Genomic DNA, 27761 nt, shown 5'->3' with positions numbered 1-27761 from the left:
CTCCCTTTTCTGCGAGGTGGGCCCTGCTTGGTGGTCACCATGTTGTGTTTATACACAGTGAGTGATGGTCAGACACTTGACTAAGGCTGCAATATAGAGTTATGGGCATGGACAGTGATTGGCAGTTTCTCATAATTCCGCCATTAGTCTTATGTCTTAAATAACAAGGACCCCTTGTGAACAGTCGAACTATTGCATTGAGAGTAATGATCCATACCAGTCAAAGTTGGCTACTGGCACAGCAGTGCCCCCTGGCGGTCTGGTGATATACGGCAGCACTGATGCATAGTGAGTTTTTCCTTGGTAGTCCAGACACCTAGTACGTGTACGAACCTGGCTGAGGGTTGACCTGGAACTGCTTATTTTCTGAAAGGCCATTGGGCAATCTTTTCACAAGGACCAGTGCGTGAAGGTGGGGTCGGAGTACCGGGCCGTCAAATGCCTGGTAGATCAATTGAAGGCAGTGCAGTGGCAAATGGCTCTATTTATTTTTTTATTTTGTTTTATTTTTGGATTTGAAGAGCGCGCTACAGCCCACAGGCATCAAGGCGCTATAAAGGATACTTAAGAAGGCTTACTTGAGGGTTGAACACTGTGAGCCTTCTGCGCCAACATTACAGGGTTTTTCCTTTGCGCTTCTGGTTAATAAGAGCATTCTATCCTCAATGAATAGTGTTTGTTAATAGCCCTACATACATTCCATGGTCCGCTATAATGGCCATGTATGCCCTTTCCTTTATTATATGCCCTTGCCTATAACTCAGGCCGATGACATGAGGTTGAGAGCACATGAAGGCAGTTTGAGCCACTAGCAACAGACTTTAACAGCACATTTTCTTTTCTATTGCACTTGCATGCTTGTCTTTTAAGGCTCTGTTCTTACCTAATGTATCTGTAAAACCAAAAGTAAAGTTGCAGATGACTCCATGTTAGGTAGGAAATCTAGGGCTTTCACTTCTCCATCAGTTGCATTCTGGGAGTTGTAGTGCTGAGTCCCTTCAATTGAATATAATGGACGGAAGTAAAACTAAGGTAAAAACAAAGCCCAAGAGTGTGGCAGGGTACCCTGCATGAGCCATCTGCCACTCCCACTCAAAACCGTACAATATCGATTGATCAGTGTAAAGCTCTCTGGGCAAGTGAGCATGCGAGTATGCAAATGTGGTAAATGGCGACTGGAAGGCACCAGAAGCAACACCTCACTTTGCTCTGTTTCCCTTATGCAGTTGCGCACGGACGCTGAGAAGCGATCGCTGGTAGAGAGCGGCCTGACCTGGTACAGCGAATCGGAAGAAAAGACCCCCAAGAAGCTGGAGTACGACAGCGGCAGCCTGAAGATGGAGCACAGCTCGCGCTGGAGGCGGGAGCACACAGAGAGCTACGGCGATGAGCCCCCCAAGGGCGAGCTCAAGAAGCCGGTCACTCTCGGCCAACCGGGGTCCCTGAAGAAGGGCAAAAACCCTCCGGTGGCCGTCACGTCACCCATAACCCACAGCGTTCAGAGCACCCTGAAGGTAGCAGGTAAGGAAGGTGGCTATGGGATTTGACTTTTTCTTAATGTGAGATGTTGATCATTGATTGGAGGATCAGTGGATGCTAGAATTCACAGGTTGTTCTGCATTTTCACTGCTTCAGGAATGGAGTAAGGGCAAGTTGAGAGAAGAAAAAGGCTATGTTGTCGGCATGCATGTTCATTACCCCTTAAGAAATGGCTAGTTAAAAATACAAACGTTTAGTTTTGCTAGTATGACCTCGCTTTCTGCCTATTAACATATAATGAACTATATTCCTATTATGTAAGGTTCCCATTACTTTAAAGTTTATTTTCTTCTTTAATTATGATTAATTTTAATTGCTTTTATAGTTGGCTTGTATTATTATTGTGATTATTTTTGCCAGTGGATAGAATATTGTCCCGGGAGGATAGCTCAGCAGGCAACGTGCGCGCCGTGGAAGCACGACGACACAAAGCAACACAGGTTGCTTTGGTTTAAATCCCTGAAGTGGGATATTGAGATCAAATGCAATTACCTAAAGGACTACATGGTCTAGTGGGTAGAACAGGAGCCGTACGTGTCCATACAACCTAGCACCACAGGTCAAATAAGGTGGACAGACTTCCTAAAAATTAGGAGAGCAGAAAACTCATACCAACCACCTTTGCTTCCGAAGAATTGAGCATGTCAGCGTCCAGGTTACTTTTGAGCGAGAGGCTCCTATTACTCCTCTCCCTATCCTCTAAGAATCTACTGCACTGCAGTCCCAGTGTTTCTATATAGCCAGGCCCCAAACATCCCAGCTGAATATTACACCAAATCCAAATAAGTCTCTGTCTTAAGCCGCAACCAAACTCTTCATCTTTTCACCAACCTCAAGTACTGCCCGGGGGCCAATCAGATCCGTAGACCTCAGTTTTAAGTTGAGGTATCTCCGAGACTGATTGGTAATCTAGTCCGTGAGCTGATTGACCATTTCCAGACTTTGGTGAATGATATTCCGTACTCTTTGGGTGCTATTGGCAATTAGGGTTTTGTCGGTCTTCCTAATCTGCATTGCACCAGAAGTCTGTGGACCAATGGGTACAGACTCCAATTGATTGGTGAGATTAGTTCCTGATCACACAAATAGCCAAAGGCTTGCAACAGTTAGCAACGCTGAAGGAGGGCTTAACAGAAGTGCTGCCCCCTTAGACAGGTCTGGATATTGGAATAGAAAGTCAAGTGGATTTCAATAGGGATCACGCATCGTGATCCCTGAAATTAATGCGCTGTCACAGGTGAAAAGCAAGCAGGTCAACTTTGTCTTGTTCTTAGTCAATAGGATCAATAACGCTTAGTTGTGTAGTGGAGAATATGAACATTTAAGGGCTAAGAGAAAAATCGTATGTGAACCTTACGTATGCACTAATGTGAATTCTTAGTAAATGAGTCGTGACGGATGGAGTATGCACAACTCCTAAATGCACCGTACACATTGTTAAGATTATGCACCTTGCAAATGACTATCTAGTCTCTTTAGACACTGAATGACTTGACACCAGTGACATTTCTTGGTGTTGATTAAGCTGTAGATATGGAACAGAGTGATTAAGTGGCAGAAGAGGTAATTGGCAGAAGGGGAAACCTAAGCAAGATTTGATTCTAACTTTGAAACGAAGTTACCAATGCTTTTAAAGGTGAGAGTGATGGGTGATTGCAAGTCCGAGATTCAAATCCAATACAACTAAACGAGAAAGGTTGGAGACCATCTTGAATTAACTTGATAAGTGGAAGCCTCACCAGCGGGGGGAGGGACACACTTGGACCCGAGGGTTGGGATGGTTTGGGTGTTTTGTGTTGAAGGTCTGTGTCATGTTACTTCTGTGTTGGGTGGCGCACATGCTGAAATTTGATGGGCGTTAGTTGGAGGTTGTCTGTGTTGTTTTTACAATGGTTTAGTTAGCCTTTGAGTTTAGTCTTATTTCTATTGGGTTTAGGTGGATTTTCTCTTGCATTGTGGTGGTGTGGTTTGTTGCTCTGTTTTTTTCAGTTTTGTGCATTGAAGAGCCATGTTTTTACCAGTTTCCTGAATTTCAGGTGATCCTCTTCTGTTCGTATTCCTTTTGGGAGCGAGTTCCAGAGTTCTACCACTATGCTAATGCTGACCACCCCACAAAGTTTTGTTTTGAGTATTGTTTTCGGTTTGAAGCAAATGTTGTTACAAGAACTTTGTGTTAGTTTGTAGATGGAGATTTTCTCCTGTATAAATTCCGCTCCCTGGCTGTGAAAGTTTTGTTTTTTGACTGGTAGCCAATGCAGTGTTCTTAGCGCTGGTGTGATGTGTTCTCTTCTCGTAAGTCTAAGGAGTAGTCTTGCTGCAGCGTTTTGTATTTCGTTGTCACTTCTGCATGAGATATTCTGGCATTCTGAGGTAGATTGTTTGCATAGTCTAGTCTTGGCACGAGAGCGATGACGGTGAGTGTTCTGTGTGGGAAGGAGAAGGCAAGTATCTCCTTGCTTGTGTGTAGGTGGAAGAAGCATTTCTTAATTACCGCGACGACTTGTGGTTCTAGTGTTCGATTGTTGTCCATTAGGGTTCCGCAACTTTTGACCACTTTGGACAGTTCTGGTGGGGTTCCCAGCTCAGTGGGCCATTGAATGTAATGGTTGTTCACCAGGTTTACCAGGTTTTTGGGTGCAATCATGATTTCAGTTTTGTCCGGGTTGAGTTTAAGGCTGTTGGCGCTCATCCACTGGTTTAGTTCAGTGAGGCAGTCGGTGAGTGTTGGGTTTTGTTCCTTGCTGGCATTGATTTTATAGATGATCTGGGTGTCATCTGAGTAGCTGTAGCAGGTGGGGCCACGTTTTTTGAGTTTAAACAGGGGTCGTATAGATGTTGAAGAGTGACTGAGACAGCGATGAGCCCACTGGGACACCATATGTTTTTTTTCCAGAGGTGCTGATTTGAAATTCGCTTTCCAGGTAGTTTCTGTTCGTTCTGTCAAGAATGATTTTTTAGCCAGAGAGCAACGTTACCGATCCCAATATCTTCTAGTTTTTTGATGAGTGTCTTGGTTGACTGTGTCAAAGGCTGCTGAGAGATTGAGTAGTATTAGTGCTAAATGTGTGCGCCATTGGTCTTTAGATCGTCCCATATAGATGATAGCACAGTTTCTGTTCCGCTCATCGGTCTGAAGCCTACTTGGACCTGATCCAACAGCCGGTTGCTTTCCACGTATTCCAAGATTTGTTCATAGCTTTCTAGTAGTTTTGCTGGGTATGGAATATTTGCAATTGGTTGGTAGTTGGTTAGGACTTCAGTGTTTCCAGATGTGTCTTTAAGGAGTGGCTTGATGTAGGCTGATTTGAAGGCTTGTGGCACGGTTCCTGTGGCTAGTAAGCAGTTGAGGTTGCATTCTGCCGGTGTTCTTTGGGTTAGGATGGTTTTGTAAACGTCTGGATGGGCAGTGGTTTGCTGGAGAGCCCGCTCTGTTGCTTTTGCTTACCAGGCCGTAGAATGTATCTGTTGCTATGGGGGCGAGAGTGAAAAAAGACTGTGCAGGGGACCAGATCTACCAGTATTAAGTGCTGTGATGGTCAATTGTAGTCCAATTGGTTCTCTGCTAGAAAGGTGTCGACTTTTAATCAGGGGAGTATCCAGCATTGCACGAGGTGTGGGGACTGCGGGCGAGCCATGAAAAAAGTCCTGCTACTTTTCCCCCAGAATGCAGTGCACGCCATTCTATGCAGTATCATTCGCAACAGCCAATAAACATTTTTGTTAACATAGTGGCAGATGGTATTTTAACACATACACATGACAAAATTGCAGGACCATTAAAGATGCAGCAAATACATTTATTAGATCTCTGTCCAGGCTCTGTGGGGCAAAATGCATGCAGACCTCCTAATTTGCATATGGTTTGCATCAACAGAATTGACTTCAGAAAAGGACATTGTGAGGATGATAATCAGTCTTTGATACTTGGAGGCAGCATAGAAGTGACTTTAGCTAAGTTACCTTAAGTAAGCCAAGTGGCAAATAACTTTGTGGTGCAAAATGTCTAAATTGCACTATTAGAGCAGCTCTATAGTCATTAGGCTTTTCTTTCATAATAGCATTATTATTCTAACTAAGCTATGAAGTGAATTACCTAAGTAGCTGCAGATAATACAGAGTGTGATTTAATTGATTTGCCCAGGATCACACACTTTGGTTAAATGGTGAAACTCGGATGTGGGCAATTTAAGCAACTGAACACATCTTCTGAGGTTAAGTCGATATAGATATGTATTAAAGTTTTGCCTTGCATTTCACATGCTTAAATTATACTTTATTGATGGCAATGTTTTGGAAGCAAACCACATATACATAATAAACTAGCCTTTCATAATAAGCTAACTTTACACTATATACATTGTCATAGAAATATGTTGAGCAATCAGAGAATGGCTTTAGTTTTATTCTCCCCATCATGCATGCAAAGTCACAATGGCATCATGCAGAGTAATGTGAGCCTAACCAATCCCCCTGGGTTTTAGAGCCATTGTCTTGATTACATAAAGCCTGAATCATTAAGCACCCCTTTCACTTCTGGTCACCCCATTCACATTTCTTAAGGACAAGCGTCCCTGCTAATAGGCGCCCTCTCTCCCTCACGCCCATCAGTGTCTAATGGCTCCCATTGTAATGCTCTGTTGATACAGAGCAACTTCTCAGGTCCCTGGGAGAGTCGCTCAGCTGCCTGGACCTCGAGATTGCACACAAGTGTGAGCCCTGGAAAGGCCGAAATGAGAGGGTGGGTAACTTGTCCCCCAGATCTCCTCGGAGGCAGCTCAAAGCAAAAGTGGGATTTTTGCTGTCCCGCTCAGGGGCCGATAGATCGCGGGACCGACCTGTCCTTTCGGGACATTGTCCTTCCAGCAGGACGCCTTTCCCATTTGGCACCTTCATTGACAATGGGAGTGTCGAACGGGAGAGGTGTCCCACTGCCTAATGTCCCAGTTTGGCTCTTAAGAGCCACTGGGGAGTGGGGGGGGAGCAGCCTCCCACCCCATGCTCGGTATGCCACTGCTTTTCATGGTTACAATCAATGGGATGTTAATGTTAAAGGATATTTGTACCGCACACTATCACCACCGTAGTGGTCCCCTGGCGCTCTGATGATTAATAGCCAGTTCCCATTAAGTTAGGACCAATGGGTGTATCAGCATTTATGGTATAGGGGCAACGGAAGCAAGGCCGGTGGACGTGCGTCTATGGGGGCCTTGGCGGGCGAATGCATCAGTGACAGGTCCTGCAGATGAGCTTTTAGTTTTGGCTATTACGTGGGGCTGGAAGACCTGCTTATAAGCCAAAACTATTGTCATGGAAACTGAAGGTGGGAGAGAGCACGAAGTGGTAGCACAACGCCTGAGGGTGTTTGGTTGTTTATCCACCCATTAATGACCCCTGGCCATGCCAACCCCTATGGTCATTCCCGCTCACTACCTGACTCTCCTCACCCAAAACACATCTCCCTTGGTATCTGTTTGAGCCAGCTCTTTCAAGCAGGAACATCAAACTTTGTCCTGCAAATGGCCTGCCAGTGTCATTTGACAGCAGTCCTATGAAAGGAGTTGTGCATAAACCTTTGCTGGGCACTGCTGTTATATGCCCTGCCACTCGTGCCAGTCTTTTTTATTTTTATTTTTTTTTTAATGTTTTTATTTTTAAGCCTACAGCACCTGGTATTCCCAGGCGGTCTCCCATCCAGGTACTAACTAGGCCCGACACTGCTTAGCTTCCAGAGATCAGACAAGATCGGGCGCCAGAGATCAGACAAGATCGGGCGCTTATGGCCAGATCATACACTTCTGCAGGGACTGGGAAAAGCTCCACACACAATCCAAAACTGCTGGCTTTAAGTGGCTGAATGGCTTATTAAGCAGTTGGTGTGCGTGGTCCCCCCTCCACCAAAGTTAGACTAGAAAGTAACACACGCCATTTCATGGGTTAAACATCCTCTCATAAATAAACAAGGCAATAGAATTGCCGTTGATTGAATGATGTCTGGAGACTACAAGCAGATCCTTGTGTGCCCGAATTCTGCTCACAAAGCCCTTGTGCTAACCCGGGCGAACGATTGCGCTGCAACGCCTGCTTGACCTCAGAGACCGTGGGCGACCGAATGGGAAAATTGTGCCCTTAAAACATCATAAAAAAGGGGGAGGGGTTACACAACTCTGCCATAGAGTAATGCCAGAATATTGCTTTACTGGTTCTAGTTTTATCGACCTTCGATAGAGGAATGATTGCATAAGCCCTCCAAGTTTCAAAACGGGGTCCTGCAGGCTGCACACATATCTGAGGACCGGGCCCTTAACTCGCTGAGCTATCCGCCCATCCAAATATTTTCACTATGTCCTCCACTTAGTTCCAGGCACATGTTACGTTTGACATGTGCACATCACACGCCCATCACTGCTGCGTGGAATATTCGTAGACGAGTGACGGCTTCTTTAAATGTAAACATTCCTCAAAAACGATGGTTGCTTAAATACGTTGCTGCCCCGTTGCGCACTGGTGCTTTATGCACTAGTCGTATGTCAAATACTGGGTCAAAACACACCTTTCTCCTGCATCATTAGATATTGAATTTGAACCCTGGATCTCTAGCCATCAAGGCAGTCGTACCATAATTCCATAGCCACCCCTCCCCCTAACCCCCCGTAACCACTATGTTGTTGAGTAGGTGTGCATATTACTTTTGCACATGTGTCTCTTGCACCAGGATTTTAAATCGCCAGACCTAGGGTTATCCAGGCGTGGAACCCATGCTCACCGTGCTCTGAGAAGCACAACTTCACTTCACTGATGATGCCTGACTAGGCCGAAACACGTGTCTGGCGTTGCTATTGGTACTCTTGCTGGAAGGAGGATTGCCAGGCATTTTGGTGCTGGACTGCCCTTGTGGCCGGGACAAAGACTGATATGCAAAAGGCTATTCCTCTTTTGTGAAGGGTACAGTGAGCTAATGCATGTGGCTGCAGGCTCTGAGTGGGCACATTCCCACGGAACAGGTCAACATGCTGTGTTCTTTCTTGCAGAGGGGCTCCCTGACCTCTCGTAACATGAATGGGGTCAAGAGAAAGCACTGAATGACCCATGCCACTTCTGATGCTTTGTGACTCTTTGTAGGTTAGGGTGAGATTTATTTATTTTTACATTTCTGAAGCGCACTCAACCTCTGGCCGTCAAGGTGTGGCCAGGAGCACTGGCTTCAGACATCCATGTGAAGTCTGCAGGGTACACGTTTGAGTCCTAGCTGGGCAGACTCCCCACCCCATACTGCCAAGGTCTGCTCATTGAGCGCCATTGTACTGGGGAATAGTAGTAAGCATTACACTACTTACCGTCACTTTGTTTAGTAGAAGGACTTTGCATTCAGTTTTTTGTTGTTGTCACTTTGTGGTTTAACATCCACAAAACAAATATTTGAATCTCTATCAATTATGAAAAACAAATGTATTTAGCATAAAATGCTTGGTCTGTAATTGTACTTGAGACTGAGTTCACAGGCCCTGCAGCACGGGTGGGGTGGGGGGAGTTAATGAGTTGCTCCTCCATTTTTCCAAGAGTTCTTGTCAGGCCCTTCGTCAACAAAGTGATTAAAAGCTTAACTTTTAATTGCGTTAGCAAACCATTGTTATTACCTGCATGTGGTACTTATTGGGAATTTCTTTTGGGAGTTTGGGGGTCTGGGGGGGGTGGTTAAGGGCTGAGTCCACCCACCCAGGGAAAAAAAAATCCATGACACATGACATCATCCTTTTCTTATGGTGGTGTGTTGTGCTTGAGCTATCCTCTCCCTGAAAGTTGTAACCTTATAACTCAACACGAAAATATGGCAAACCATTGTAGAAGCTTCTCACTTCTGACTGCTGCTCAGGCAATAGGGGTGAAGGGTGTCTTCTCATGGACTACTCTCGGTAGAGTAGTCTCTAGTGCTAGCGATGGTTCAGTTGTGAACATGGACTTGTGTGCTGGCTTGGTCTCAAGATGGGGCGCTTGCCAGCCAAAGTCTAAAGTGCCATAGAACCACCATGGAAAATGACGGCTTTCATGTATGTGTCTGTCTCTCTGAGGTGTAGCACAAGAAATGCACAGTTGCGCAGTCCATGACAGCAATGCCATGTTCACATAAAGGAGAGCTCGCCACCTGCCTGCTGGGTTGAAAGGATCCCATCGGGGCACACTTTCATGCCAAATGGGATGTGTTGTGGCACGGTGATCATTGTGAAGACCTTGATGCATTTGTCTGGCTTCTAGGTGCTATTTTGCACCCATTCTTCACTTACTGTCCTGAAATTGCGACTAGCTTGACCAGGACAGCCTCCAGCTTCACGGACTCTGCCAGGGTCACCAATAGTTTTCAGTCCAGTATTTATTCTGCCCTCCTAAACAGGAAGTCTGCAACCTATTTAAAATTCAAAACCAACTCACATTGGATGTGAATTTTAAACATTTACCCACTTCAGTGCTGATGGAGTGCATGTTAGTCCTGAATTACCATAAGGATGTGTTGTAGGCACCGCCTACTCTCGAAGTTTAGTTTGAAACAACGCCTCCCAAATAAAATTAAGGAACCTTCACCATTGTATTACCTCCCCCCCCCCCCCCCCCCCGTGGCCACCGCATACTTGGCATAGCTTGGCGACTGAGACCTCAAATGTGGTTGTGTTCTATAGGCGATGGAGAATCCATGAGTGACTCTCTTCCAGACCTAAATCGCAGAATGGAGGGCAGTGGCTTTCTTCCTCGCCTCAGTTTTCTGTGTTGGTTTAAACTTTGGAGGCCTCTGTTATGACTCATGACAGCAGCATTTGTGCTCACACCCTGTCCCTAATGGCCACTTGCTTGTGAGCAACCAACTAAAGGGGGAATAATATTGACTGCAGCCGGGGCCGGTCCGGCTGAGTTTCTTCAGTTTATGATAGTTGTTCCAGGAGGCACGAGATCAGCGACACTGGCCGGCCGTCCGCTTGCTTTTTTGGAGCCTTTTCTGCAGAATGTGGCCATGTGTTCCTCCTTGATTGTCCCACCCGGACTGGACGGCACATAGAAATGATAGCAAGTCAAACTACAGAATGTTACTGCTTCGTGCTGCTAGCTCCCAAATGGCTGATCATTGGTGCAAGGATATAAAATGGCGGCCGAAATGTGATGCAATCTGGGGATTCACCTTCGGGAGGTGCTGTGGTCTTGTTTCCATGGAGTGTGTTGTGAGAAGGGCTCAGCCAGACACTTTGCGGTGTTTCATGGGTGGACAAGCCACAAATAAATGCAAAAGAGAGGCTTATCTCATCTTCTGCCTTCCCAATCGGGGGAACCTGTCCGTTATGCCACCCCGGAACTCCAGTATTCTCTCCACCCAGTAAAGTGTTCCAACATCGCAGGATCGAGCAGTGGTGGCAATTTCCGCTATTGATGTTCTGTGATGCCCATCGATTCCGTCATCACATTGGCTCGCAACCTGGTGCATGCCTTCTGATGGCAAACTGCTGGTACACACCTCTCTGCCTTCTCCTTATTAGTGCTGGTTGTGGTCCTATTTTGCTGCAGCCTGCTTCCCTATGCACATTTTGCCCATCGAATAAGGAGATTTTCTAAGTTAACTCCTAGCCCCTCCCGGAGTCCCAGTTTGGGTAGAGTGTCCAGCGGCCCTTTGAAACCGATTACGTGGTGAGCAAACGGATAATGTCAGGCGATATTGATAACTGGGCAGTCTAATAAGATGGCACCACTGAACGACCCCAAATGAAGGATTGTTAGAATAGGACTGCAAACCTCTTGGACACAAAAAAAAGCATTGGAAAGTAGGCTAATGGAAGACCTTCTAATGTAATATATATTGAATTGTATGTATGTACATGGGCGACTAACAACTGAGGGGAAATATTTGACTGGCAGGTTCAAAGTCATTTATGTGAAGTCAAGAGTGAACCTCCAGTTTTCTATGAAATTAGTCTGAACCCCGAGATAGCCGAGCATCCAAAAGGGAAATATTCTATGTACAATGTTATGTTGTATGGGTGTCTCAACCCGCTTCAACAATTTTAGGGTCACCAGTTCTTGTTTTGGGGCAACCTGGGGTGCTGAGAGTAGTCGGCAGGGAGCCATGTACGGAGGGACCCAATAAGCAACCAAATAAGGTAGGCGTGTGGGTGTGACGTCACTGCACTGCAAACACTTTCATATTTCATTGCAGTGGCAGCAGAGTGAGCAGTATATTGCATAATGAAGCATTTTATAAGCATACAGAGGATAATGCCAGTGTTTAAAAACCGATTTCCACATTAACAATCCTGACTTCTGAAGGTAATTGGAACTTTCTGGCAAAACGCTGGACACGACCAGACTGTTGAGGGGTGATTTCGGAATTGTATGCAATCCAACTGGGGTTCAGTTTATAGTAGTGACAAAGTGATGACTATCCTGCTGTTTCAGCTCTATTCAAATTGGTGAATCGCCTCCTCCGTAAACTTCATCCATAATGTCCATTCCTGCCTTTCCCTGCGGAGCCAAGGACTTACAATTTGGCATCTGAAAGCTGCAATTGCAGATTAACCACCACCCCCACCCCCACCCCATGTCCCCCAATTGAGGACCTCTGGGCACAGTTGCAACCCGTGTTCAGAGATGTCCAAGTTGGCCACTGTCTGTTCTATCCCTGGTTCTTCGATCTCTGAATTTCTGTCGAATTACTCCTCACTCTCCCTATCGCCAGACTAGCTTGCTTTTTGCCTTTATCCTTCTGCACCCTGTCTATGATCTTTGCTTCTGCCTGAATTGTTTGTTCGTCTCGTCTTTGTTTTTTGTGCGCGCTCTGAGGCCTGTGGCGCGGCTTACACTCATTTCAAATAAATATATAAATGTAATGGACAATGACAGATAACTTCTGTCCAGGTCACTTCTGTGACCTCTCATACAGATGCATTGTTGGCTTTCAGACCAGTATCTGCAATGCTATTGGTGGAAAGGGTGAGTGGCAGTGGATCCCATCTTCTTCCAAGTTTTGCAAACTCACTCCCCCGCCCCCCACCCCCAATGGACTGATCCACAACCTTCTTGTAATGTCTTGAAATATGTGCATATAACAGGAACCAAACTGAAGCCAGATACGTACAAGTGAAGGTAAGTTAATTCTCTTCAACTCGGTCACATGCAAGTAACATCCTAGTAGAAAACCGCCACATCACCCGTTCACCGGGTAAAATCAGGTCGAACTCCAGGAACCTGTAGAACTCCCAGACACATCATTCACCCACCACATGTTCTCCCCAATGCACCAGCAAAACCATGCTCTCCCTTAGCAATGCAACTCAAGTGATGTGCACCAATGTGGGCAATTCCCCATCTTCCTGTCGGTCTAGGACCAAACAGTTTTGAGCACCAAAGCAGTCAAACAACTGCGTGGTGCAGTTTGACTTTATGCACAACCCACCATTTGAGTAGTGCTCTGGGTGTTTTGTTTGGGAAATGGTGCATTTTAAATCATTTTGGGCTTTTGACATTGGTTGAAACTTCCAGCTGCACGGTCATGGTCATTGCCCGCACTGTCATTGACATTGCCCGCACTGGCCAAGAAAAGTGCTCCTCAATTGTCTCTTGGGTCGTCCTTTGGGCATCAACTTATTGCCCAGGCACACACCTGCATGTCGAATCAATAGGCCATGCTGACATAATCGAGCTGCTACGATTGGCTTGATCGGCACTGTCCTAACCGGGGAGAACCCCATGCCTTGTAATAAACCTGAAATTCTGACTTCTGTATTTTCCGCATTGGCAATGGGGAGGCTGGGGGGGACGGGACACTGGTCGTCAACCTATAGCCTGACTGTAGGTTTCGTTCTATGGTATTTCATCGAATTTATTTCTTGGGAGAATTGGTTGAATTTCTTTTCTTTCTTTAAGGACATTTTACCACAAATGTATGTGGGGGAATACCCCCGCAGCCCCCCCCCCCCATTGCCCATATCTTTATTATTAGCCTAACCAACTCCCTGAATTCATTTGCTTTACAATGCAGCAGAAAGAATTGACCAATTCTCTCTCAATTAAATCTACTGGGACCAAACTTCTTGTTACCGTGGGTTTGCCAGCCAATCGAGGCGAACCTAAAACTTTTCTTGGTTCCAGGTAGCGTTAATTCCCCTGCCACCATGATCTACACACTGCACTCACCCCCTGCAGCTCGCACCACTTTCAAGGTGCATGGTCTAGTGGCGAGAGCATGTCCGAAAGGAATCTAGAAAATTCTCCCAATATTCCAATGAAAGGAACAGAGCAGTGCCCTACTTCAAAGGCAGTGTCGCTTTCTAGGTCGCTGTCAAAGTCCAGCCTCAACGATGCTTCACAATCCTAGACGCATTGCGCACATTTGTGGACTCCTAAATGTGATCAAGTTTATCTTCTTGATCAATTATGGACATCACTGAGTGGTTGATACGTTGCAGTTATATGGAATATAATGCAATCATTGTGCGTTGCCTTCTTTCGCAGTCCTCCGTCTGTTCAGCGGTGTGCGTTTTGGCTCTTCTATTTTTGACCAATATTGCTAAACTTTCATCTGCACATGGTTTGTTTTGAGGATACAGTAAACTGTTCCAGAAATGTAATGTATATGTTGGTACAGTCCAAGGATGTCTCTGTTTGTGCTCTGGCAGACCCACTAGAACACACACTTCTCTGTTCGCTTACCATGTTGAGTGTTATGTCTGTGACTCTTGTGGTTTCGTTTCTGTCAGGGATTGTTGATGGAATGTTGGCTGTGTGTGTTGCTCAGAGAAGGTGGAATTAGGACAATAGGCGGTTGGGGAACTATTCTCACTGTGTTCAGCGTTTTTACTTTCATTGAAATCTTAGATTAAATGTTATTTTCTTCTCTGACCTCCAATAGGTTCCTGCAAAGGTGAGGCCAAGGCCACCGATAAGACGAAGCTCTCCATAAAGAACACTGGTCTTCAGCGCTCCTCTTCTGATGCAAGCAGGGACCAAAGGGTTGCGGATGCGAAGAAGCCCCCATCTGGCATTGCCCGTCCTTCTACATCCGGAGGCTCTTTTGGGTACAAGAAGCCGCCACCTGCTACCGGCACAGCCACAGTGATGACGGGAGGCTCCGCCACGATGAGCAAGATTCAACAAAAGACATCGGGAATACCGGTCAAGCCGGTTGGCGGTGGGAGAAAGACTAGCCTTGATGTGTCGAATGGTGTTGAACCTGGTTTCATGTCTCCCGGAGCTCGATCAAACATTCAGTACAGGAGTTTGCCACGGCCGGCAAAGTCGAGCTGCATGAGCGTAACAGGTGGGCGGGGCAACAGTCGTCCAGTCAGCAGCAGCATTGACCCTAGTGTGCTCAGCACTAAGCAAGGCAACACCGGGGGGTCCAAACTGAAGGAGCCGTCCAAAATCGGTGGTGGCCGGGCTGCTACGACACCAGTTAACCAGACGGACAGGGAAAAGGAGAAGGCTAAGGCAAAAGCTGTGGCCCAGGACTCTGAGTGTACCCCCATCAAGCCCATCTCTTCCCCCGAGATGCCGACCAAAGTGTGCTTCACACCCCCTGCCAAAGTATCTGAGGTCACCCCAACCATGCCTCTCAGGTACGGATGCAAATGCCATGCATGGTAGCTTCTCTTTGATGTTTTGTAATAAACTAATTGTCATCTGTCTCAACACCCACATGTACAGTGGCCAGGTTCTCTTATCTCAATAGATGTCTGCAGCCAACCAGATTGTTGTTCAAAGCCATTCAATCTGCAAGGTTGTAATGTATTACTGAATCTGATAGACCACAGTTAATGCCATTTTGTAAGGCTTAATGGAGCTGCATATGTAAAAAAATACACAAAGTGTATCATTCTTGGAACAATTTAGGGGCAAGTGTTCTTGCAAAACAATGAATTCAGACAGTCTCCTATGCGTCTGTAATAAAGCCACTTCTGAGATGCAAGACCAGAAGGCCCACCAAAGTGGGACCCTTCTAATCCAGAAGGGAGTTCTGGTGCTTGTTGTTCTGAGTCTTAAAAAAATCAAGTTTGGGACCAGAAATAAATAGGCTATTCATAGGATGGATATGCAATATGACACAAGAAGAGGACCACACATATATCTCCACCCATATCATATCACATAGCTCACCCCAGGATGATTTAAGTTGTACTACTCAAACTATAATTTATTTCAGAATTGTGATAAAGGGGATGATGGGGTTGGGTCATTTCTCCACTAGGAAGGGCAAGATACCAACGAGGTTAATCTACAAACATCCAAAAGAGATTTCCTGCAAAACAGGGAAACTCTACCCCAAAAGATGTGTAGACCCCCACTGGCCGAGGTGTAGACTGCAGATATTAAGCAGACTGGCAGGTAAGTTCATACAGTAATGGCCATTGGATGCCTCCAATTTTGCAGATTAGCATTACTGATTTAAAGCCAGAACTTGCTCGCCCCAGAAACAGAGGGATATTTTCACTCTTCTTACCACCTAATATGCTTTACGGAGAAGGGTTTTGATCAGACTCCCAACACGAGGTTTGGTTTGCCCTCTGCACAGACTCTCGCAATATTACTGCAGTGAATGTTTAACTTTAACATTGCGGCAGGTGCAGGGGTGGCTCTGTATAGAAGGTCTTGGCGAGAAGGTCATTGCTACTATTTTGGGGAAACTTATTTAGTGTGATTGATGTGTGGGTATAAGGGGGACAAGGCTGGTGAGGCTTCTGGCCTTGGTCTGTTGGGAGGTAGCGCTTTAATCGGATTGTCCTGAGGCGCACTTTGTTAGGCGTCTGTGGGGAGTTGCCAATGACTCACGGTGCAATGTTCAAACAATTGCCAATATTTGGCTTATCATGAGCACCTGATGAACAATATAAGCATGGCCGTCACATTTCCGCCCCTGAACTTTGGCCATGATCTGTCCATGTGTTCTGTCCATGTAGCGGCACTCGTTGAAGTGTGCGGGCGCGGTGCTCCTCTACTTTTTTTTTTTTTTTTTTCTTTTTTTTTTTTAGTTTTACTGTTCCTATACTTTTATTTTAAAAAGAAAACCATTCTTGAATGGTTTAGTTTTGAAATAAAAGTGTAGGAAGAAGTTGAAACTTCGGTGCACTGCACAGAACGTTCTCTTAAACAGCAGGGGGTTTGGATTGCATGTGGGCGGGGGCGTGGTGATAGGGTGTGTGAGGAGCGGGGCAGGCCACATTGTTCCCCTACATTTCGTACACTTTGACCACTGTGTAGCGGGTATGCATGGAAAGGCAACCACATTTGTCCAGTGTGCCATATTTGCCAGCATGACCCATTCCAAGCCTGTAGCTGCTTATCCAGTCCTGTTGTTTTTCTTTGGATTCTGGAACTTGCCATTCACATTTTCCCGTTATAAAACTCGGACTACAAGTCCCAGAATGCAAGGACAAAACCAGGACTGACTACGCATCTACAGATAGGAATGCGTTATGTTGGCATTTTATACTGTGCTATGTGACTAGCTTTGATTCTGTGCAGTCGAATTTCACCATGCTTTTTCCATAAACCTTGGATATAGATATTTGATTTTTTCCTCATCTTTTTATATGAATAATTAAGTGGTTGGATGTTTGGGGGGTCTAGTTCTATAGCCAATAACGTTTTACTTACCGTTATTTAGCAGCCTTTCTAAAATTCCCTAACTATGAAACCCTAACCTTTTATAATTCTAATTAATATCTGCCTAACTTCACGATTTCCCTTTTCCCCCAACCCCTAAAATATATAGTTTATCTAGACAATCATTGTGAAATGTGAATGTTATGCAGAGCAGCGTGGAACCCCTGCTACCAGAATAAAAAATGCCATGTTCCACTCCCAAGGGATGAGCGAATTTGCATACCCACAATCGATTCCTCAATTAAATTAAGTTAGGCTTGCGTTGTGAAAGAAATGCATTGTTTCCTATATGAGTTCACACAGCACATACACAAGTGTATTTCTGTCTAACCCTGTTGAGGTCTTTTCAGTAAGCAATTCAAGTCGTCCCAATATTCTTAGGGTCCTTTGAATGTGTGGATCTGCCCTTCAATACAAAAAACTTGATGCATCGTAAAAGGTCCGCTTTCCATGTTCTTGATGGTGTCTGGCTTCCCAGTGATTATCTGAAAGGATATTCTGGTAGTGATGAAAAACACATGTTTCAGTAGCGGTTGTTGGTTTAACCATTCAATAGTTCATGGAGTAGGCCGGTTTTGGGGCAAATGTGTGCTAGCCGTGGTCATGTGCGGTTTTAATTGTATGCCAGAATTTGTTAACAGTTTCCAGGTAAAATGAACAAATGATTAAGACCTGCACCAGGCTTTCCAGCTATTCATGTCTGCCCACATTTATTCATGCTCATCCAAACCTTTCAGGATAGAGGACATCCAAGTATAGCCATGGTCTGAACCCGAGCTGTTTTATTATGGTTTGCTTCCAATGGTTACCTGTGGTCAAAATCGTGGACAGACAATGGACTTTGTTTGGTTGACCATGGCAAAGTCACAAGGGCAATGGGCAGCCATGTCAATGGACTTCACACTAGACTGTCCTCACAACAATCAATGCAATTGTTATTGTGCTGCTCTTGGGTTCTTTGCCCCGCTTTTTACCTCCAATGTTTTGCTACCACACAGATGGATCTGGGTGCTATTTTTGGGGCTCGTTTGTACCCCCAAACGGGGGAATCTGCGTAGATTAATTGGTCACATTTAAGAATTTTCAACCCTAGCCTTACTTGCCTTACTCCTTGCAAGATTGGTGAGATGCTCTTTGCTCGGGCCAGAATGACCCATCTCTTGTCATCTTGTAGTTTGAGGGGGGGGTAATCATTTTACAAAAGAGTTTTACTAAGTCCTTCAATTGCTTCCTTCTTTCCATAGGGCAGCGGTGAAAGGTTTCAGCAAACCCCCATCCATGGCCAGCCTGGACAAAATCAATTCCAATAGCCTTGAGGTTCCCCCAGTCGCAGACTCCCCACCAGTCCGTCTACATGAACATATCCCTTCAGTGGCCTCTGTGGCAGCTACCCACCTTACGCCGTGCCTGACGCCCAGCCCAGCCCCTGTTCTGAACATTAACTCTGCCAGCTTCTCTCAGGGCCTGGAGCTCATGAGTGGGTTCACCGTGCCCAAGGACTTGAAGCTGCTCCCCAAACTCTCAGGCTTGCACCGCAGCATGGAGTCCCTGCAGATGCCCATGAGTGTACCCACCTCCTACGTCAGCGCGGCCACGCCGCTCTCCAGCGAGGAAGACTTGAGTGAGACGGGGTGGACTGGAAGTCTTAAGACAACGCAGCTGGACAGGTAAGCCAAATGTTATTCAGAAATGTGGTCAGTGTAAAGTACAATTCTACATTTCATTCACTTGGGATATTTGGAAAGTTAAATTAATAACTTTTATTTTCATTTTTCTGAACCATAACTACTTGTAGAGATGTCTGAGCGATGTTACTGAAGGAGGTTGGGTCATAGAGGTCCTGATTTGGCACACAGCTGTTTTTTGTGTGCATTTATTTTTAATTTTTTTTACATTTGGTGGTCTTTGATGCTTCCTATATTAAAATGAACCAATTGGGCGGTCATGTCAACTATGTCGCAACTTGAAAACGTCTGGTGAATAGGAAAGAGATACAGGTTGCCTAAGTTACAAGGTCAAACCTTCAAACCTAGCTGAAGCCATGTTATATGTAAGATTGAAATCACCTGGATCTCTCTGTGACATTCTGACTTAACAGTAAGTGGGTGTGTGATGGGGGCAGAAGGATGCTCAAAGCCATGGGAAGAAACACAAGTCGAGACACTGTTTCACAAGACGAGCTGATTAGTGATCATTTAATGTCCTAAAAAAAGCATATTATATAAAAGCCCATAAACAGGGGCCAATCGAACGTGTTTTATTTATCTGTGTTCAGTTCTTTCTTACCTTATAATGGTATGCTAGTAAGTTAGCTCAGTTAATTAAGCGCTCCCCACAGGTCAGCTTGTAGAACACTGGTTTGAATAGTAGCAATGACAACACAGCTCTACATCCTACTGATCAATTGGGTACAATAAAACATTGGTATTTGGTTATTACTATCTAAATCTGCCTGCCTCTACTCTCCGCCCTTTGCAACTCATCCAGAACAGGACTGCGAGACTTGTCCTTGGCCTCGAGCCCAGGGACCGTATCTCTCAAGGACTGAAATCGCTACACTGGCTCCCAGTGACTGCGAGGATTAAGTTCAAAACCCTCTGCATTGTCCACAAGGTCTTCTGGGGCCACAATACCTTCAACTCTCTCTTCCTAAATATCTTCCTTCTCGAGCTCTTCGCTCATCCGCCTCCAACTCCATCAAGGTCAGCCGCTTCTCCAAGCAACGAGTTGGGGGTAGATCTCTCTCCGCAGCAGGGGCCTCCCTCTGGAACAGCCTTCCTGCCTCCCTGAAACTTGAGGAGAACCATCTACGGTTCCGGAAGCACCTCAAAACCTTCCTCTTTGCCTCCGCTTTCTCTCCCCCTCTGCCCTGCTAAAATCACTGAAACTGCACTGAATCTGCAATCGGGCCACTCACCGATCTCGGTCTTTTGGCCCAGCCACTCTACCTTGCACTGCCTCCCTGGCAACCCCTGTAATGCGGGACTGTCTGTGTATCCCTACAGCCCCTCCTCCCAGCACTTGTCTGCACTTACCTTGCACTTGCCACCAGCTGGCCCTTGTTATTTATCATGTATTCTACTAACCCTGTACTGCACTTTCCTTATTATTTATCTTGTATTCTACTAACCCTGTACTGCACTTTCCCCCTCTCCCTTTCCCCCTTGCACTTTTCCCTTCCCCTCTACCGTGCACTTGCGCGATCTGAATGACACCTGGCCTAGTAGGATCTTTGTCTGTCTTCCCCTTGTCCCCCCCTGCCTCGTCACGCCTTGAAACACTTGTGTATAGGTGCGTTACAAATGCCATAACATATCATATCATTACTAGTATTACACTGCTTAGAAACCAGAGAAGACCAACAAGAAGCGCTTTAAATGCACATGTGTTTAAATGGTTTATAGTCATAATGTCGAAACCAATAATGTCGAAAGTCATTTTTTCGAAAAAAAATGTCGAAAAAAGTCACATTTTTTTTTAATGCATTTTTTTTTCGATATGGGGGGTTCCCCCCAATCCCCCTTTTTTAATATTTTTTTTGTTTTACCCATTTTTTTATCCCAAACCCCAAAATAAATATATAATTTAAAAAAACGGAATCCAAAATTTTTTACATTTTTTTTTCAAAAAAATTGTCATTCTACATTATTTTTTCGAAACAATGACCGACCACCTGATTACATGTATAGTGAAGACCACAGTGTAGAACTGAGGCCCCTCTTCTGATTCATCTGAATCGTCGCGCACCTACTGCCGTGCACTTGTGCCACACAACCCGGAACAAGGGCGATTGCTGCTCCCCAACTACTTTTCCACATCTCTGTTGACATATTTCAAGGTGGTGCATGCGTAGTCCATTATGGCATGATCATGGATTCTCAGATCTGCAATCTGGAGTTGGGTGCCTAAGAAGTTTTGAAATTTGTAACAAAATCACGGATCCCGAGTTACTGAGCATAACTGGTTATTCTAAAACGGCCATGAAAAAGGTGCTGCAGGAGTGAGAGAGAGAAAAAGATAGAGACCTGTATATTAAGTCCAATAGTGGACAGTTTGTAGAAAGGTATTTGGGAGGTAATGTGATGCCGGAGTATCTTCAAGCTTATCCACACAGTTATACTATACGAAGATACATGGCCATTAAATTTAACTTAATGCTGACTATATGGAAATAATGGGAGGTCGGAATGGCAAGGCAAAACAGATTTGGTTGTATGTGTGGGGAATTGACAATATTAACTATGAGGCGTGTTTTAATAGAGTGCATGAGCTTAGAGAAGCTGAAGCAATAAACAGACAGGAAGTTATTGTATGCAATCATTTTGGTACAGCTTTCTGTAATGTCATTTTAATGTAATGTATTATATTGTAAAATTGAATTATGTGATTTTTCAGATATTGGAGGATATATATATATATATATATATATATGGTGATGAAGTGGTTTTATGTATTTTTGAAGTCTTTATTGTATGATGTCATGGATAATTTGTATATGTGTCTAAGACCTTTTTATAAGGGTCATATGTATTCAAATAAAAAAATAAAATGTATATAGTTGTTCCTGGGTAAAAGCTGTTGAGAGTATGTGCCCCTTGCTGATGTACCGTGATCAGCGTGGTTTGTGCTCAACTACCACCTTAATTCTCCCACTCCAGCGTACGTGGGAACTGATGCATGTTTTTCTGTTTTGCAATCTTCCACAGTGCTCAAAGAGACAGAAACACACTTCCCAAGAAGGGGTTCAGGTGAGTCTGCAATGACTAGTGTCTGTTCATTTGACAACTTCCACTGAAGCCGCAGGCAAGCAAAAGGCACTGGGCTTAATGTATTCAGTTTAGGATCTGTCTCTGTATTGGAATTTCGTTGTCACTGTCTGCATGAGGGTGGGCACCACCATCCAGTTTCCCACCTGTAAGGAACCTGAGGGCATCCTCACTTCTGAGGCCAGGGAAAGGCCATAGCTTTTGGATCCTGACCCTGGGGGTGGATATGCGAGGGAGGATCACCTGGGTGGAGGAGACTTGGGAAAGTGGGAGAGAACGTCCTTCGGGGAGACAGGGTATCCCCCATCTCTTGTTCACAACAAACCCTCCATTCCACAAGCCTTTCTAGGCTATTGTCAGCCCTTTCCCTGCTATTCCCTTAAAACATTCCCCAAGGAATGCCAGTAACACTACTGGGACGAGTAAGAGAACAACAAGAGCAACACTTCCTCATTTTATTAAGTCACACAAATACCGACCTGAGCTGAGTACTGATGTGAGGAGGACGACCGTTGCAGCAGTGAGTAGTTTAGTCCTTTTTGGATCAATCATGGTGCCGGGAACTTTAAAAACCAAAATCATTGTGGAAATGGAGGCAGCTGCGGAAGCCTGGCTACGGACTGCTGGATCCAGGCAGTCCTCTCCGGATCAGAGCACTCGAGACCCATTAGACGATGCAGAGTTTATGCAGTGGGAAGCAAAGCTGATGGAAGCTGGAGGCTGGTGGCAGACAGTGAGACGGAGACTGACGTGACCGAGCGAAGCAATCGTGAGAGGAAGCTACAGGAAGTGCATCACAGGGTGAGCAGCGCCACGGAAAGGCACTGGGAGAACAGGCTAGGTACCGCATGGGAAGGATGGCACTCGTGGTGGCAGAGGACCTCGCAGGACAGCCGTAAGCTCCGACCGGTGAGTGTACCAAGAAGGGGAAACACTGGGCTGGCGGTGAATATGCAAAACAGACAATGGACATTGATTTGAACTGAAACAAGCAGTTATATGTATTCCGAAAAAAGTGAAAGCAAGTTTTGAGCACCTTTTGAATAGTGAGCGGAGTGAAAGAAAGTTTGTAAATCTGGCTGATACCGAGAACTGCATTATATGAGAATTGGCAAAAGTCAAGAGAATCCAAACGTACTGCACAATATGATAAAACAAGCATTTGCAAAAGCCAAGAGATGTCATAAGGCGCTATGCATTGGCGAAGGCCAGGGGAACCTGAGAAAGTGTAATAAGTGCCTAGTGGCCCACCAAGCCACGGTACAGTGTCAAGAGAGGGTGACGCAAGAGAATAAATCGAGCATCACTGGCAAGTCGAAGCAATGGCCTAGGGTTGATGAGAACCAGTAACAATAACCAGTGAACAGTAACAATATCATAAGAACTGGGAAGTGTTCCCCAGAACTTTGTTTTGAAAAGCTGGAAGATTTGAACTCTTGGGGAAGGGATCCCCTGTGCCTTATGAACTATGTTGTACATGGGGGGGGGAAGACGATTACAAGCCAAGATGATTTGGACTTCCCAACGCATACTATCCTTCTGCGTCCCACCTTAGCATGGGGCAAGTTAGGCCTCATCCATCCTGCATTTTAAGTTAATAAATGTTTAGAGAACTAAACTTTAACCTATTGTCTGTGTCTGTTTTGTGATGCCTTCACACACCAAACAGGAATACAATTGGTGCACGGGGCATAATGGGAACAACACAAAGACATGCCAGTGTAGCATTAGAACAAGGGGAGGACATGTTTTATATGCGTGGCACCTTACATTTTTGCAGACCTTATGGCAAAAGCAAGATCAAGAATCAAAAAACTTTAATATTAATCTTCCTGGGCATCTATCGGAATCTGCGTTTCAAAAGTATGAATTTCACTGATCACTTTGAAGATAGCTTTCAGCTACTCCCAATATTGTAGGGAGTCCAAAGGATCTGCATCCCAAACACTGGTGAAGGTTATGAATGAGGCACCCAACAAGCGAAGCTGGAAACATTTAAAAATTGCAATAATATGCAAACTACAATAGGCTCAGGATGGAACAACTATAGGCGGGCCAGAATACCACAGTGCTAAGTAGCCATGAATTTATGGGTGGGTTCACAGTTCAGTGAACTTTCACAATTTTCTGGAAATACATCCTGAAAAGTCAAGGGTCACCAAAATGTGTCTAAAGTGGACATGGGAATATCAGGTTGGATGGGTAGTGTTATTTGGCACGGTTGGCAATCTATCCGAACAGGGTCTTGATTGTCTTCATTCGTTAGACTTCGAGATAAGCTATAAACTTCCGCATTGCCTCCGATTCTGCAGTGCATTGCTTGAATGCATGCAAATGCCAAGTTGCATCATAAGAGGAATGCCATGCTGGATTATCGTCACCCTTATTAGAATTCCTGTGGGTTTAGAGACCATTGTCAATTACCACCACCTAGAGCAGAGGCCTGCAACCCGCGGCTCCCCAGGTGTTTTGGACTACAACTCCCATGATCCAATCATCTGGAGAGCCAAAGTTTGCAGACCACTGACCCAGAGGCTGGGGACCTCAGTTGGTGATTTACAGCAGCTCTGCTAAAAGTGAGCATTGAAATTTGATGGTCAAGCCAGGTCGCTCTAGGGGGTGGAATTATATAGTTTGATGCTGGGTTGCACTGGATCAGATGATATAGGGTGCGGCCTGGGGCCATACTAGAACAAGAATGTGTGCAAGGGATGACTGTGTCTCCTTGGCACTACATTCGGTTTTAATTTCCTGTTAGATGTACGGTTGACTCTGCATATGTTGAGAATCCACTTTTCAGGCAGATTTGACTCTATGCAAGCATTGTAGCAAATTGGTAGATCCCAGTTTGTGTCCCATAACTGAAATACCAGTGAGTGCTATATGTAACTACAGATGTTCTGTTGTAGGACGAGTCGTGGGGTCCTGAAATAATGGAGAGAACTGAAGAGTTGGGCTTATGGTGGGTCTGCTGCTAGTTTTAGATCCAGTAGAGAAAATGGCATTACTTTCAATTGACTATTGGCTAAAATATTTTTTGCGAGTTTGTTGTTCTCAGCTCATTTCCTAGTGTGGCAGTAGGTGTCTATCCAAGGTAGCAAACCCAGCAATTAACTTTTACATTGTTTGTTTATGCATTTATATAGCGCTACCAACCCTCAGGTATCTGAGCGCTGCTTATTTCCCACGGTATGTGGTGCTCATTTATCGACCTCGGAAGGATGAAAGGCTGAGTTTGGCCCTGTTGGCCCACATTAGTGGCACATTTTCATTGGTACCACAGGCTCAACTTCTAGACTAAGACTATACACTTTGTTTTAATCATCACCATCATTGTGTTAAGGATCACTAATGTAGAACTATGGAATACCTCTAGATATGGCCATCAGTGGGCAAATGTATTCATAATGATTGCAAGCAACAACTAATCTAAGAGCAGGAACTCTCTGATTCCATTACTGACTTCTTGGAAATCTGAAAAACCCTAGCAATTCACAAAGCAAACGTGACCATATGAATCTTATTGTGTTGCAGATTTCAGTCCCACTCCCAAGACGAGGCGAAGGAGAGGCGGCACTCGCACACCATCGGCGGACTTCAAGACTCCGATGACTCCCTACCACTGCCTTCCCCGCCTCCTCCCCTCTCCATCGTGACGACTACAAAGCTTCCCTTAACCAACATAGGTCAGTTCACCTTGCTAGTGTACTGAGGGTGCACATGTTTAAAACTGAGGCTGGCAAGAGAACCCTGTAGAAGACTGTGTGCCAGGATCATTCCATCTTCTGCAGAGGTCTGCAACCTTTGGCCGCACAAGCTGTTTTGGACTACAATTCCCATTAGCTCTAGCCTGAATTGTCAATGGTGGGAGATAATGGTAGATGTATTCCAAACTATCTGGAGAGCCACAGGTTACAGACCCTCGATCTACTGTATTCTTGAAGTGACCTTCGTAGTGGATCACACGTATTCTAATTAAAAGGGAAAGCCAAAGACTACTGTTTCTGACCAGCAGATTGAATAATCTCTAAATATGGAGTGAGTGGCATCTCCTGTATTTGAAGGAAGTCCCATGATTGCACGAGTGTGTGTGTGTGAGCACGCGCGCACATGAATGGTGCTAGAATAATTGATCCGACACATCTGCAGATCATTCCATGATCTATTTTTCAAAGCGCTTGTCATTATTTGAAACATCTGCAGAGAATTTCAGGCTATTTGCATATAGAATTTCATCATCTCACACATAAAGAGAACCCATTAATTTGTTGCACATATGAGGTTGATTACATACAGTGGCAAATCTGTCAAGGAAATGAATGTTAAATGAATGTCTGAATGGATACCCTAAGTTAAGGAATGTGTGGCGACAGCCCAATCATCTGCTGTATCTAAAGAGACTCCTACATTAGGAGGCGCGACGGACAACCCTGCCGCTAGTAAGGTGCATGAGCCGTTGCAACTATTCAAGGTGTCCTCCAGAATGGACAGAGCATATGGCTCTCAGCCAATCCCAGGGACTTCTCCCATCATTGTGTAGGGCGATCCCTCATGCATTGTCGCACTATTTCCACCGTTTGTGTGAAGACCCTTCCGTAGTGTCCTCAAAGTGGGAAGAGCTTGTATAGCCTTAACTGTATGCAAAGATCACACATTCTACTACACGGGTGTGCAAATCAATTGCATCATTGGAGCATGTAGAGTTTGCATCATCTACTAAATGTGTGGCGAATAAAAGAGTATATAATCAGTATGCTTGTTGAAAGTCTTCGATTGGATGCCAAAGGATGAAAAAGCCACATTTTTGGAATTGGAAGCCAGGCAGACCATAGGGGATGTGGGTTGAATTCCATCTAGAAATTGCAACAAAACAAGTCTGCGTATGCACTGTGTGAATTTACAGCAACACAAGGTGTTTTGGCCGTATAGGTAGAGAAGATCCCTGAGACGAGAGTGACCAAGGCCCAATCGGTGAGAACATCATCCGAACTATATGGAGAGCTTACACTCTTACAAACATTGGGAGGGTGGGATGCAATGGGTAGAGGGATATCCTACATTGCTCAAAGTAACACAGATCATGCATGCTCAATAGGTACAATATGCTAATAGAGAGACGAGCTGCACCTCTAATTTGTTGACCACCCCCCCACCTTGTCTGCCTACAATAGTTGCTCTTTCCCTGCTAGAGCTCAGTGTCTTCTTTTCTCTCTCCATGCTTGTAGTGAGCCCCACGTCCATCACGGCGCCGAGGATCTCCCGCTCCAACAGCATTCCCACCCAGGAGTCTCCCTTTGAGCTGTACAGTGGCACGCCACTGGGCAGCACACTGTCGCTGGCCGAGAGACCCAAAGGGATGATGACCCGGTCCGGGTCCTTCCGGGACCCCGCGGATGATGGTGAGACCCCCGCCTTGATCAGCCTATATTGAATAATTAGTAATAGGCAAAATAAATCTTAATGTCCTTGGAATGCCAAGATGTCAACGAGCGTAGGAGTGACACCTGAACGTGCACAGCTCACCACATAAACTACACACGGAACAATTTCATAATCAGGACTAAAGCATGTGTATTGTTTCTCTGAATTATATTGGTGCTTAATAGTTATTTTGATCTAACCTTCTATAAAGTTTGTTTTGTGCTAGTTTTTGGTCCTAGGAGGACCTCGAAGGAAAGAGCCGTAACTTTCTTGAAGGACTTGCTTCAGGTTTCCGTAGAGTAGTCCCAGCATCAACACTTGAGCTACGGTAGCTGTCAATCAAGAATCCAAGAGCAACAATGTTACTTACAGGATCAAAGAATCCGTACAATATTCCGAAAATAG

At 45.2% G+C, this 27761-nt stretch overlaps 1 protein-coding gene across 8 annotated transcripts in view; it reads left to right on the top strand.

Moving 5' to 3' along the window:
• Positions 1 to 27761, top strand: part of NAV1 (neuron navigator 1) — a 999939-nt gene that overhangs the window by 888173 nt on the left and 84005 nt on the right. For all 8 annotated transcript variants that reach the window (XM_069633622.1, XM_069633627.1, XM_069633626.1 and 5 more), the window contains 6 exons: positions 1227 to 1521; positions 14420 to 15125; positions 18414 to 18836; positions 21876 to 21917; positions 25470 to 25621; positions 27161 to 27334. In XM_069633622.1, the coding sequence (XP_069489723.1) occupies positions 1227 to 1521; positions 14420 to 15125; positions 18414 to 18836; positions 21876 to 21917; positions 25470 to 25621; positions 27161 to 27334 (1792 nt within the window). The remainder of the gene's footprint in view (positions 1 to 1226; positions 1522 to 14419; positions 15126 to 18413; positions 18837 to 21875; positions 21918 to 25469; positions 25622 to 27160; positions 27335 to 27761) is intronic.

Source organism: Ambystoma mexicanum, chromosome 13 (assembly GCF_040938575.1).
Source record: "Ambystoma mexicanum isolate Mex_15411 chromosome 13, UKY_AmexF1_1, whole genome shotgun sequence".
NCBI classification, from domain to species: domain Eukaryota; kingdom Metazoa; phylum Chordata; class Amphibia; order Caudata; family Ambystomatidae; genus Ambystoma; species Ambystoma mexicanum.
This window is presented reverse-complemented; position numbering and strand designations above follow the sequence as displayed.